General features: G+C 60.0%; 1 protein-coding gene across 1 annotated transcript in view; it reads right to left on the bottom strand.

Moving 5' to 3' along the window:
* The window catches only part of FOXK1 (forkhead box K1), a gene marked incomplete at its 5' end in the record, with an annotated part of 46,891 nt that extends 33,008 nt beyond the window's left edge, over positions 1–13,883 (bottom strand). Inside the window, one exon of the mRNA XM_080675331.1 lies at positions 13,351–13,883. Within this exon, the coding sequence (XP_080531457.1) occupies positions 13,351–13,883 (533 nt within the window). The remainder of the gene's footprint in view (positions 1–13,350) is intronic.
* Positions 13,884–14,308: the final 425 nt, after the last annotated feature.

Genomic DNA, 14,308 nt, shown 5'->3' with positions numbered 1-14,308 from the left:
TACAGGAGGGAGCACGGTCCCGCCCCGAACACACAGGGCGTGGCACGTAAACACACTACCGGCTCCCACGCGCCGGCGGGAGGGGAGCCCCAGGGACCCCCGGGAGGCCGCTTAAGAAAGCAGCTCGTAGGCCGTCTTCGCTCTGAATGCCTCGGCAGCCCTCTGGTCCGGCTGGGAGCAGAAGGGAGCCCCGGGGGGTTTCCTCCTGTCGCTGGGCGGCTCTCGGCAATGCAGCGACAGCAAAACGAACAATGCGATGCACGGCAGTGGAAGAGAGAGACAAACCACCTCCATGGCAGGAGCGCGGCCAGGAACACACAGCGTCTGTGCCCGACGACAGCTGAGACGGGTCCCCAGGGACGCCCCTGCCAGGTCCAGTCCGACGCTCGCCCCGAGTGTAACCAGGATTCTGCCAGATGAGACGCGTCTACATTGAGAGACGCCGGTAAAGTGACGCCGGCTTTCTCCGGGAAGTGTCGGGTCAGTCCGGACAGCGGGAGGCGGAGGAGCTGCGCGGGCTAGGAGCCGGGCGAGAGCGGGCCGGGCGGCAGCGTGCCCAGGACGCTGTGGGGATGACTGGCAGACCCGGGCTGCGGGGCAGGCGGGAGCACGGCAGTGGCGGGAGCTGTCCCGGTGTCGTGATGGGACTGCGGACGTGGACGTGTCCTCTCTCTTAGAAGCCGCTGCAGGACGAGGAGGGGGCGCGGCTGACCCGCCCTCGAGGGACACACACGGACAGCACAGAGCCACGTGGCGGACAGCTAGGTACGGGGTCTGGCCAGAGGGAGCACAGGAGTTACTTGTACTAGTCTTGCAACTTTTTTAGAAGCTTAAAATTTTTTCAAAATGGGAAGTTTAAAAAATAATTAGAATTACAAAGCCCCTACCCAAAAAAAATCACAACAAAAGAAACGAAACAGACATGAGCTCACACAGCCCCTCTCCTGCCTGTGCACACGGAGCCTTCAGAGACGGGGACACCCCTCATATAGCCACCCCCAAATCCACATGTAAGCCACCTAGGGCAAAACAGAACCCATTTCAAAACACAGGGTTCCCTCTAGACCAGCCGGGGGCAAACTACGGCCCGCGGGCCAGATCCGGCCCGTTCGGCTGTTCTATCCGGCCCGCGGAGCCGAAAGAGCCGAGGGTTCTCTTGCTCTCCCCTCCGCTCCTTCACCAGCAGCAGTGTTAACATGGCAACGTCGGGAAACACGGCCGCAGCTCCTTCTTCTCAGTGGGCGGATTTATATCCGGATTTATATCCCCCATTCAGTAGAAGGAACAACCTCTCAGTCTTCCAGAGGCTCCTTGTAATGCCCGCGGACGCGTCCCCCGACATCACCCTGGGAATGCGGAGACACGGTATCGTGGTGATGTAGGGAGACACGCCCCTGGAGAGCACAGTATCAGAGCATTAGCTAAAAAGGAGACCAACAACACTGTTCCCACTGAAGTTGATGTTTTAAAGACCAAAAACCTTTCAACCCAGTCTACATTGCCATCTACATCTACGTCCCGGGCATCATTTGGAAGTTGCACTAAAGAAAATGTTTAATTTACTGTTTACACATTTTGTTCTTTTCTATTTGTTTTAGTTTTAAGTTATTTTATTATATTTAAGTTTAATTTGAAAGGCTTTTGTACCTTTCCTTTGTTAGGCAATTTTATTTTGCCTTTGCCATCTTCAATATAAGGTATGTTATTGTGCTATGATTCCTCCATTTTTTGAAGTTTCAAATTATAATAGTGTTTACATTCTTGTTAAAATGTTTGAAATGAATAAAACTATTGAAATAAATAAATAAAAAAAGACCATACCCTTTTATGTAATGATGTTTACTTTGAATTTATATTAGTTCCCACAAACACTCCATCCATGCTTTTGTTCCGGCCCTCCGGTCCAGTTTAAGAACCCATTGTGGCCCTCGAGTCAAAAAGTTTGCCCACGGCTGCTCTAGACAAAGGAGTGAGACGAAGGCCTTGGCCAGTCTCAGCCAAACGTGTCAGCAGAAAAGAAGGGGGTGGTACAGATCGGGGGGTGCACGCCGTTCCTGTAAATATTTTAGGTTTTCATGCCACATGGTGTGTCTCAATGAAGCAGCCAAACAGCATGTAAACATGGCTGTGTTCCAATAAAACTTTATTTATAAAAACAAGAATCTGGCACCATTTGGCTCACAGACGGTAGTTTGCTGACTAGATCTAAACAGGGCCGAGCTGGGCAAGCTGTTCACCAGACGTTCCCCCTTCTCCCTGGGCACGTGGCCCCTCCTGCCGTGGCCTGAACCCAGCTCTGGCCCTGGCACAGGAGCGGAGTGAGAGCTTCTGCTTCGGGTCTGCCCACCAGCACTGCCCCTCTGGGCCCTGCCGCAGGCCCGGTGCAGGCAGACGCCACGCAGCCTGGAGCGCAAGCGGATAGGGAGTGTGGGGGGGGGGGTGATGTCACCAGCTGGTGCCTGCCAGGTCCTGATGCCGAGGTAGAAGGTGCCCTCGACACCGACAGAAACGCCTCTCCTGGAACTCCCCGTAAGCGAGATGCTGGTGCTGGCACTTCCTACCGGAACAGCTGCCGCCAGAGGCTGGACAGGTAAACATTCACTCCCTCAGCCACGCAGTCTTCTAAGCGCCAGGCACCGTGCTGGCTCCGGAGCCGACGGTGTCCTCGCGGGAGTCTGCTTCCCGGGGGGCAGACACCACTCCACAGTCATAGACAGTGACAGCCACACTGGCAAGGGCCCCTGGGTGCGAACAGCTGTCCCTGCAGACGGCGGGTGGGACGGCAGGCACACCAGCACGCACACACGCTTAGAAAGGACTGTATCGATTTGCAAGGACAGAAACGCAACACTGCGGGGGGGGGGGGGGCTGGCTCCCACACACCCATGCGCGCTGTAACCGGCTGCCCAGGGCCCCCCCAGCCAGTGCCTTCTCCCGCCTGCCATCCCAGGGCTCTCAGGCCCTACTGCCCCCCGGCTTCCAGAGCTCGGTGCTGTCCGCCCGCCCTGCGTCCGGAGCGGCAGGAGCCGAGGGACTGGCTGGTCAGCCCAGCCAACAAGCCTTCCAGAAAGAGCGGGCGCAGGTGTCTCCCCACGCCTGGACCCGCAGGCCACTTCATCTAGTGGGTCAGCAGGGCCCAGGCCAGACTGACCCGCGCAGTCTCCCCGGGAAGGACAATGCAGCAACAGTACTTACGCCGGGGGGGGGGGGGGGGGTGTCAACCGAGGTGGTGGCCACACGCATGCCTGGGGACCCACACGCATGCCCGGGGACCCACACGCATGCCCGGGGACCCACACGCATGGCCCTCTTCAAGGGCACCGCAGGCGGCAGCACACGTGGCTATTTAAACCCAGATTAACTGAAAAACTAAACGAAATTCGGTTCTTCAGTCCATCCACACACGCCCAGGCTAATCCAGACCGGGCCGCGCAGGGTGCTCGGCTCTCCACGGCACCTGTTGGCTAACCCCCGGTGGGCAGGCCGGAACTCTGTCCACCCCACGATCCGCAGAGAAAGTGCCCTTGCTGGGACAGCGGCGGTCCCCCGGCCGGAGCCCGCAGGCTCCGTGCGGCCTGGTCTGCGTGCAGCCGACAGAGGGAGGCGGGCGCCTGGCCGGCAGCAGCGATGTTTTCCTCGGCCTCGGCCTGGTGAGTCACTGTTCCCGGCTTCGCTGCGGGAGCTACCTGCCAAGCGGACCGGCACTCCTGGCCCGGGCGGAGGGAGGGGCAGCCCTGGGCAGCTTTCCGTCCACAGCCTCCGGCCGCGGCTCTGCCATGAGCTCCATCCGGTCTCACGTGAACCTTCTTCCCAAATCGGTTCGGGATTCGTTTTCACCGACTCTCTTCCCAGCTGTCGCTCCCGGTAGCATCGAGGAGAATCCTTGACGGCATCAGCCACCTGGAGCCGGAGCATTTCCGGCCTCCTCCCCGCAGCTCACCGCGTGGCCGCTCGGCTCCCACAGCAGCCCACCAGCCAGCTGACACGCACGGGGCTCAGACTTCCCACAGGAAGCGGGACAATTACCTTTGAGCCCGATATGCTGCCCCCAAACCCAGAACATCTGTGAGTCTGGGCGGGGCGGGGGCGGCACGGAGCTCGCCCGGCGTCTCCCTGTCGGGTCGGGGAGAGAGAGTCCGGAACGCAGAGCCTTTTCCGAGGAGAGAGGCCAGCTCCGCCCGCCGTGCAGCGCTGGTCCACGGGGAGGAGGCAGGCGAGCTCCCCCCAGGAGAGCTCCCCGGGGCGGTGCCGTGCGCAGAGGTTCCTGAAAGATCCCCACCGAGGCTCCTTCCCAGCAAACCACGTGTCACTGAATCCGAGGACTGGCATGGCTCCACGCCCCCCCCCCCCCCCGCCAGCCCGTGGCCCCACACCTCCGGCTGAAGGGAAAGCAGGGTGTCCTCCGGGAACCAGCTGGGAGGGGATGAGGCCGCCGCCCCCGACCTGGCTACGGGGAAGAGCAAGTGATGGACAGATGGGCGGTGCCCCTGAAATAACCAAGGACGGACACACAGAACACCGAGCTTACACAGACGCGAACACTGACGCTAACAAGGCCGACGACGCCATGATGTGACTTCTCACTGCCATATACAGTGTCACTCAACTTTCAAAGCAGATTACAATTTAAACTACATCGGAAGGCCGGACCCTTCAGGTGAGAGATGTATCAGAACGCAGGACAGAGCGACGGCCTGTAGGGGGCACCCAGGGTGCTCACGGGTGACGTTCAGGCCACCCTGCAGCGGCCAGCAAGGACCAGCCGTCCGGGGAGGCGTCCAAGGAGACGTCATGGCCCGAGAGGCACGCGTGCTCCTCACTGAGCACTCCATCTCCTCACGAGGCGGGACGCCCCCTCTCCCCGCACACGCTTACCCGGGCGGGACGCCCCCTCTCCCCGCACACGCTTACCTGGGCGGGACGCCCCCTCTCCCCACACACGCTTACCTGGGCGGGACACCCCCTCTCCCCGCACACGCTTACTCGGGCAGGACGCCCCTCTCCCCGCACACGTTTACCCGGGTGGGACACCCCCCTCTCCCCATACACGCTTACCAGGGCAGGATTCCGCCCCCCACCTCCCGCCGCGCACACACACGCTTACCCAGGACAGCGCAGTGACGAGGTGCCAGCCATACAGACTGTCAGGAAGCGAACACCTCCTCCTAAACACTTTCGTTTGGGGGAACACAGCTGTGTTTCCATAAGAAGTCCCTTCTGAAGTAGGTGTATGCAGTAACTGCTGTTCCTGAACAGGACAACGAACACACGTATTTAAACCTCTCAGCTCTGAGTCTAACAGAGTCACAGACAACCCCACACCAGCCCAGCTCGCCGGGGACAACCGGGTTCCGGCCCGAGCAGCTCAGAGCCGCGGGAATAAACACAGGTGGGCGCCAGGGACCGCGCCCCTCGGCACCGGGGGGACCTCACAAGGCGGGGCCTGCTGAGCCCAGGCCGGGCCCGAGCTCCGGGCAGGGCAGCCGAGTGCTGCACACGGGCATCGGGGAGGAGCGTCCTCTGCGGGGACACGGAGGACGGTGTGGCCTGACACATTCCAGGGGACAGCGGGCAAAGGGTTCCCAGTCAGAGCCGGGAAACACCCTCGCCCCGGCCTGGGCAGGACGCCTCGAGGGGGGCCCCCGGGAGCAGCGTGAGTGCGAGTGGAAGTGTCTGTCTCCGGGTCGCAGACCCACCCCAGCTCACCCACCACGTCCAAGAACAGCCACGTGGTCCACGGGCCAGAGCGGGCTCGGGAGGCCCGAGGGCGTGACCACGGGGCGCCCCAGCAAACCAGGGGGACACGCTGCTCTCCCAGCCTCGGCCGGACCCGCGGCGACAGCCAGCGTGCCTTCCCGCTCCCTGCTCACACGGTCGCATTGTTCCTCCTGCCCGTCAGTCAGCCCGGCTCTGCCGAGAGGCCAGGAGCTCCTGGAGACGAGCGCGCAGCACCGCCCGCAAGCCCGCAAGGCCGCGGTGAGTCAGCGCCAGGGCTGCTTCCAGGAAGCCGGCAAGCGCACCCTCCCTGAGGGGCCGGGATGGAGGTGGCCATGGCAACGAGGCGCTGCTGTCATTGTCATTAACTCAGCAAGTCTAGCCCGACATCCACGAGACTCGGGAGCAGCGAGGACACGGCTGTATGTCCAAATCCGATGCCTGCCTTCCGAAAGCACGACCGCACGTGGCCGTCTTCTTCGGAAACGAATGGGGACCCGCAGAGCCCCTCACAGCCTTCCCGCAGGGACAGAGCGTTCCCTGAATCCCCTCTCCGGCCAGCTCCCCACACACTCCCTGACAGACAGCACCCTGATTTCTGAAACAGGACATGAAAGTCCTTGCGGGGTGACAGGCCCGGTCTCCGGGTGAACTGCGGGCTCGAGAGTGGTGCCGTTTTAAAACCACCGAGGCGACGGCTGCCTCGCAGCCCGCCCCGGCCGGAAGCCCTTCCAAAGTTTGGACAAGACGACAGCCTGACTGAGCAAATGTTTATGATGCAAGTAACTGCTAACTGGCAGGAAAACCAGAAAAAAGCAGTTACTTAGAGAGAGCGCCACACTTCGTATGTTTTAAAAAAATCGCCCTGGCCCATTTGGCTCAGTGGATAGAGCGCAGGCCTGCGGACCCAAGGGTCCCGGGTTCGATTCTGGTCAAGAGCACATGCCTCGGTTGCAGGCGCCTCCCCTGCCCGGGGCTCGTGCAGGAGGCAACCAGTTGATGTGTCTCTCACGTCGATGTGTCTCTCTGTCTTGCCCTTTCTCCTCCACTCTGGCTAAAAATCAATGGGAAAATATCCTCGGTGAGGATTAACAAAAACCCTCATCTGGGAGGATCCAAGATGGCGGCGTAGGTAAACACCTAAACTGCTGCCTCGCACGACAATTTCAAAACTACAACTAAAAGACAAAACGTCTATCACCCAGAACCACGGGAAAGCTGGCTGAGTGGAAGTTCTACAACTAGAAGGAAAGAGAAAAGCGCAGTGAGACGTGCACAAGCGCTGAAAAGCTGAGGTACGGAGGCGCGCGAATCAGGCTGGCGACGGGCGTCTGGGTGCGCTGCTGTTTTCAACCCGAAGGGAGACAAGCTCCCGATTACTCCAAACTCCAGTTTCTGGGGAGACGCGGGGGACCCAAACTCCTACGGGGAGAAGCTGGACTGTCTGCCGTGGGGTCGGAAAGTGAGGGTGGCTTGCTTGCAGGGCTGCGCGCAGGAATAATTGTTTACTGTGCTGGGGCACAGGACGCGGGAGCACGGGACGCGGGGACACGGTCGGAGATGCAGAGCTGGCTGACTGACAGCCATCGCTGTTTGCCACGCCCTAGCCTAGTCACGCCCTGAGACCCCGCCCCACACAACCTACAAACCCACCCAAGCTCCAAGCAGCGGCTTTAGCAGATGAATGGCCTGCCCTATCGCAGCTTAACCTAGCAAACTTGCAGCCCGGGTCAGACAGCTCCAAAACCTCCAAACCCCAAGCAAAGAGGAGAAAACTGTAGTTCTCGCTGTAGCTCCTGCTGGGTGGCCTCAGACAGTAGCTGACCTGCACCCCATTGGAGATCCAGAAGCCAGTGTACCTAGTGGTCAGTGTGAGACACCAGATTTCAACTCCTCACATCCGTAAGTGACACATTTAAGCGGCAGACTCAGTGAGCACCAAAGCCCCACTGAAACAAGTCCTGCCCCATAAGCGTGTCTCCAGCACAGCAGTTCTTCCATTATAGACACAGCGGGTCCTCACAGCCAATTGGCCTGGAGGTCAATTCCTCCCAGTGTACCAACAGCAATCAGGGCTTAACTACACCAAGACTTTGCACTCAGCCCACAAAGGGGTGTACCAAAGGCGTCCACCTCAGGTGATTGGGGAGGCTGAGCTACTGGCCCCTATAGGTCACCTACCACACAAAGCCACTCCATCAACACAGGGAAGCAGCAAAATGCGGAGACAAAGAAACATGTCACGAATGAAAGAAATGGAGGAAAGCAAACTACTGGACGACATAGAGTTCAGAACCACATTTATAAGGTTACTCAAGAATCTTCTAAAAACCGCTGAGGAACTTAGTGAGACCTTTAAGGATCTTAATGAGAATGCCAAAAAAATGGAAAAGGACCAGTCAGAAATTAAGCATACACTGTCTGAAATAAAGAATATACAAAAACTCAACTGTAGATCAACGTACCCCAAGAATCAAACCAAAGATCTGAAATATGAGGAAACAAAAAACACCCAACCAGAAAAACAAAAAGAAAAAATCCAAAAATATGAAGATAGTGTAAGGAGCCTCTGGGACTTTAAGCATACCAACATCCGAATTTTTGGGGTGCCAGAAGAAGAGAGAGAGCAAAATATTGAAAACCTATTTGAAGAAATAATGACCGAAAACTTCCCCTACCTGGTGAAAGAAATAGACTTACAAGTCCAGGAAGCTCACAGAACCCCAAACAAAAGGAATCCAAAGAGGACCACACCAAGACACATCATCATTAAAATGCCAAGGGCAAAAGACAAAGAGAGAATCTTGAAAGCAGCAAGAGAAAAACAGTTAGTTACCTACAAGGGAGCACCCATACGACTGTCAGCTGATTTCTCGGCAGAAACTATGCAGGCCAGAAGGGAGTGGCAAGAAATATTCAAAGTGATGAACAGCAAGAACCTACAACCAAGATTACTCTACCCAGCAAAGCTATCATTCAGAATTGAAGGTCAGATAAAGAGCTTCACAGACAAGAAAAAGCTAAAGGAGTTCATCACCACCAAACCAGGATTACATGAAATGCTGAAGGGTATTCTTAAAGAAGAAGAGGAAGAAGAAGAAAAAGGTAAAGATAAAAATTATGAATAACAAAACGACATCAAATACATACCTACCAACAAGTGAATCTAAAAATCAAGTGAATAAAAAATCTGAAGAACAGAATGGACTGGTGAATATAATAGAATCAGGGACATAGAAAGGGAGTGGACTGACAATTCTCAGGGGGGAGGGGGTGTGAGGGGTGCAGGAAGAGATTGGACAAAAATCTTACACCTATGGATGAAGACAGTGGCGGGGGGTAAGGGCATGGGGTGGGGTGGGGAATCAGGTGGAGGGGAGCTATGGGGGGAAAAAAAGAGGAACACCTGTAATAATCTGAACAATAAAGATTTATTTAAAAAAAAAAACCCTCATCTGAGAATACACTTTTTTTTAAAATATATTTTATTGATTTTTTTACAGAGAGGAAGAGAGAGGGATAGAGAGTTAGAAACATCGATGAGAGAGAAACATCTATCAGCTGCTCCCTGCACACCCCCTACTGGGGACATGCCCGCAACCAAGGTACATGCCCTTGACCGGAATCGAACCTGGGACCCTTCAGTCCGAAGGCCGACGCTCTATCCACTGAGCCAAACCGGTTTCGGCTGAGAATACACTTTTATTGATGAGAAAGAGCGAAAATCGGCTGGTTGCCTCCCACACAGGCCCCAAAGGGGGATCACGCTGGGATGATGGTCCAACCCGCCGCGCCACTGGCCAGGGCCACTCATGTCTTGACCCAGCTGTCCGGGCACAGCACCAGCCTCAAACCATCTCCTCTACCCACAACCACCTGTCTGAACATGCCCCCACCCGAACATGCCCCCCACCCGAACATGCCCCCACCCGAACATGCCCCCACCCGAACATGTCTTCCTTCAGAGAAGGCTCTTCTGGCTCAATCTCTTCCTCTCCGGTCATAACGGGCCACACCGGAGAGCCCGTCTCCCTTGTGGTTTCTGTGGCCCTACCTGCTCCACACGTCACAACACGTCACAACACATCATGGCAGACCATCCTCCCTCATCACAGCTCTCCACATGGAAACAGCCAGATCCGACACCCTCTCTTGTCCCAAGTGCAAACCCAACTCGGCACATAGGCCCAGTCCTGGACCAGCACCGCCCAGGGCCGTGACGTGGGTCTACACGTGTGAGGAAGGCCTGGGGCGGCCGCGTGACAGGGGAGGGAGGGACGGGACACACTTCCTGTCCCCTGGGATGCTGGGCCCTGGGCTAACAGCTGCCGCCTTCACTAAGTCCAGGGCACTCTCCAATGAACTGCGCTATAATGACTACTTGTGTAAAGGCCAGTGACTAATTTGATCTTCTTCAAATGACCCGTTGGAAGAGCAACGAGAAACTATGTTCTGTATGTTTTCATTTACGTAGCAACGTTTATGTAGTAACATGCTTTGGTGGTTACAATTAATGACTGTTCATCACGGTACGTGTGCAGAGGCCGTGACCCGTAGCATGTCAGTCACCGCATGCTTCCAGAGGGGGAGTGCCAGCACAGCAGAGCGGAGGCCCGAGGAGCTACACGCGCAGGTGACAATACGTGGCCGACCTCGGCAACGGCTTCCTGACAGACATGCCACCACCCACGGCCTCGGAGGCAAGTCTGGCCCAAAACGTCAAATGCCAGTCTGATCAAGCCTCCAGGTCCAGCCGCCATTTCCAGGAGTGACAGGGCACCGCGAGCCCAATCTGTAACGCGGGCACTTACAGGGCGTGGCCTCGGCCCGCAGCGAAAAGGAGAGGCGACACGGAGCGAACGGGTCCCGGGCACCAACCGATCGGATCCCGGCACCAACCGATCGGATCCCGGGCACCAACCGATCGGATCCCGGGCACCAACCGGTCGGATCCCGGGCACCAACCGGTCGGATCCCGGGCACCAACCGATCGGATCCCGGCACCAACAATCGGAGTGCGCACCTGATGCTTCCAGATTCAACTCGAACACTTAGAAACATCCCCCGGCAGGAAGGGGAATCCAAACACTGCCTGGGCGTCTGGCGACAGGAAGAAATCCTTGGCTGTTTAGGTGCGATACCGACCCTGTGGTTAGGTGTTGAGAAGAATCTTTCTCTCTCACTGAAGTCTTTACAGGCAGGGCGATACACATTTGTGATTTGCTTCCAAATAACAGGGCGGGAACGGAGATGAGTGGGGGCAAAGATAAACCAAGTTTGGCCTGAACACGACAGTTGCTGTAAACGGGTTGGTATGTGGGGGGCGGTGTGTGGGGGGCATGTGTTGGGGGCGGTGTGGGGGGGGCGGTGTGGGGGTGTGTGGGGGGCGGTATGTGGGGGGTGGTGTGTGGGAGGGGAGTGTGGGGGGCGGTGTGTGGGGGGCGGTGTGTGGGGCGGTGTGTGGGGAGCAGTGTGGGGGGCGGTGTGTGGGGGCGGTGTGGGTGTGTGTGGGGCGGTGTGTGGGGGGCAGTGTGTGGGGGGCGGTATGTGGGGGGCAGTGTGTGGGGGGCGGTGTGTGGGAGGGGAGTGTGGGGGGCGGTGTGTGGGGGTGGTGTGTGAGGGGCGGTGTGGGGGTGTGTGGGGGTGGTGTGTGGGAGTGTGTGTGGGGGGTGGGGGGCGGTGTGTGTGGGGGGCTGTGGGGGGGGCGGTATGAGGGGGGTGAGCGGGCGGCAATGCAAACAAAAGATCCCCAGTCTCATGCGACTGTGCCCCCACTGTGCCCAGGAGCAGTGAACGCAGTTCCCAAACAGCCAGGCCCCCAACCTGCGGTGCAGACACGCGTGACGTCAGGCATCACGCAGAGCTGCGCACCAGCACCTGAGGGCCCCTGCGTGGAAGTCAGTCCTGAGCTTCCTGTTTCAGAGGAGAAAAATGTACACATCGGCTTCCCTGCTCTCAAGCCATGAAAACTCCCTCATCGCCCTCCACGCCAAGGCCCGGACTGAACTCGGGGGGAAGCTTCCGACAGCCCCGAGGGTACAAGCAGCACTGAGGTCCAGTTTCTGGAAGAGGGGACTGCTCAGACCGGGCGTACTACCGTCAGGCTGTGCCGCTTTCAGAAGCCAACAGCCCTTTCCAGGAGGCACACACAGGCACCCCTTCATGCCCCCCTTCCCCACACTCCTGCTCTGGTCACTTTCCCATCCTGCCTGCAGGATCTCAGGCCAGCAGCCAGGCAGGCGGGGCGGGGCACGCAGCGGCCACAGGCGGGGAATGTGGGCCCAGGGAGCCCCCGGGCCCTGGGATGCGCCCGTTGAGAAGCCCGGCTCCCGGGGCGTAGCCTGCAGAGTGAGGTGAACCCCAAGCCCACCCCGGACACAGACGTGGTCCGGCCTGCTCAGCTACTGCCTCCCCGGCTACAACATCCGCTCCTGAGCTAGCGAAACCCCACAGCCCGGCAGGGAACCTGGAAACAGGACCGCTGGGCGCCGGCCTCACAGAGCCTGAGTCACAGAAAGTGCAGGAGCCGCAACAGGCCTCCAGGAGCCGCAGGGAAGGGCGGAGGCATGTTTACCTGGCGTTCCCACAGGAGTGGCTGCCCCGAAATGCAGCTAATGGCCCGGGACGGAGCAGGCCTGCAGGTTCCCGGAGAGAGAGGCGCGGAGTGCTTACCAGCAGGGGCGAACACCGCCAGCCATTCACCCAGCCCTGACTTTCCTACACGCATGCCTTTCATGTTTGCAACATGCCGTGAGTCATTGTTGATGTTGCCACTTGCAGATTATTCAATAGCATATTTACAACCAAGCATGCCCAGCCCCTGGGAAGGAGACGTGTACGGAGCGGCTCGGGGCCTGGAAATCACCCGCAGAAAGCCCCCGAACGCAGGGGCTCGTGCAGAGGAATCACAGTCAGACTGCGGGAGTGAAGCAACAGGAGGAACACACACTCCCCAGGAGCTAAGAGCAGTTACTACGCACAAAAAAGAAAGTGCCCGAGGAGGAAATGAGTAGTTAGTTCAATGGGCTTTCTCCGATCTTGAGAGCGAGGCTCTCTGGGGCAGAAACGCGTGCGTGCGTGGGAACCGGAAGCGGGGAAAGTGAGTGAAGAGCGGAAGGAATACCGGGATGTTGCTAAAGCTCACGCGTCCGCGCCCCGAGGTTTCCCTTCCCGCCGGGCCCCTAGCTGTGCGCCGGGTACCCCTGCCCGTCCCGGGAGCGTCCGGAGCCGCAACTCCACGAACACCCAGTGGCACCCCCGGTCCTCCCTCGGATGGGGTGGCCCCTCCCCGCCCAAGTAGCTGCCGGTTCGGACCTAGTCCCTCCTGCGGGAGGGGGGGGGGTCGGGCCTTGGGGAGGGGGAGGACCCGCACCTCCTCTACGACACCACCCGACGCGAGCGGGGGTGACCCCAGCGTTCAGATCGGGGTGGGTACAGGGACGACCGCCAGGATCCACGACAGGCGGAGTGACCCTCAGGGCCAGAGGCCAGGCCGGGTGGGGTCAGGAGTGACCCCGTGTCCAGGTTGGGCAGGGACCGGGCCGGGATCGGGGTGACCCCGGTGCCCAGACTGGGCGGGGTGAGGGCGTTGCCAGGCGGGGCCCCGCGGGGTCGGGCCGGGGTCGGCGCACTCACTGCTTGGGCAGCTGCAGGGCGGGCGCGCCGCGCCGCTGGAAGGCCCCGTCCACGAAGACGCCGTTCTTGCCGAGGCAGCGCAGGTAGAAGTGGGGCTCCTGGAAGGTGAGCTGCAGGTGGCGCCGCGAGATGAAGCTCGACAGGCCCATGCTCACGTCCACCGAGCCCTGCGACGAGTTGCGGCCGATGGTGACGCTGGGCTGCCGCATGAGGAACTCGAACTCGCGGCCCTCGAGGCGCGCCAGCACGGGCCCCGGGCTCCGGCGCACCGAGTCGGCCGCCGCGGCCACCAGGGCCTCGCCCGGCGCGCCCGCGTCCCCCGCGCTCCCCGCGCCCCCCGCGATCGCGCCCGGCGGAGGCGGCGGCGGGGGCTGGGCGGGCGGCGGCGGCGACGGGGCGGCCGGCCCGGGGGCGGCGGGGGCCGCGGCGGCCGGGAAGGCGGCGGCGGCGGCGGCGCACCGCACGGGGCTGCAGGGCGCCGAGCGCAGCGCCAGCAGGGCGCGGGCCCCGCTGTCCTCGCCGACTTCGGCCATGTTCGCGCAGCTCCGAGCGGCCTCCGGCGGCGGCGCGGCGGCGGGGGGCGGGGCTCCGCGGGGCGGCGGCGGGCGCGGAATCCCGGGCTGGATCGCGCCGCAGCGGAGCGGAGCGACGGGCCGCGCGCCCCGCCCGTCCGCCAGGGCTCGCGGGGGCTCGCGGGGCCCGGGAGGGGCGCTGTGTGCACCCGGCCGCTGTGCCTGCCCCAGGGCTACCCCCTCGCCCACTGCCCCCGGCGGTAGGCCGCCCTTTCCTCCGTCCTATGGGACGGGGGAGGGGAACCCGCCCGCCCCCAGATGTCTAACTGGAAAGTTTGGGTCCTGGAACAGATGACCTCAGCAGTTTCCTGGGCCTGAACCCTCCCTCCATCCTGCAACCCTCAAGTAGGAGCGTACAGCAGCACCTGAATGAAGGTGTCCATGCT

Source organism: Plecotus auritus (assembly GCF_963455305.1).
Source record: "Plecotus auritus genome assembly, chromosome: 6".
Taxonomy (NCBI): domain Eukaryota; kingdom Metazoa; phylum Chordata; class Mammalia; order Chiroptera; family Vespertilionidae; genus Plecotus; species Plecotus auritus.
This window is presented reverse-complemented; position numbering and strand designations above follow the sequence as displayed.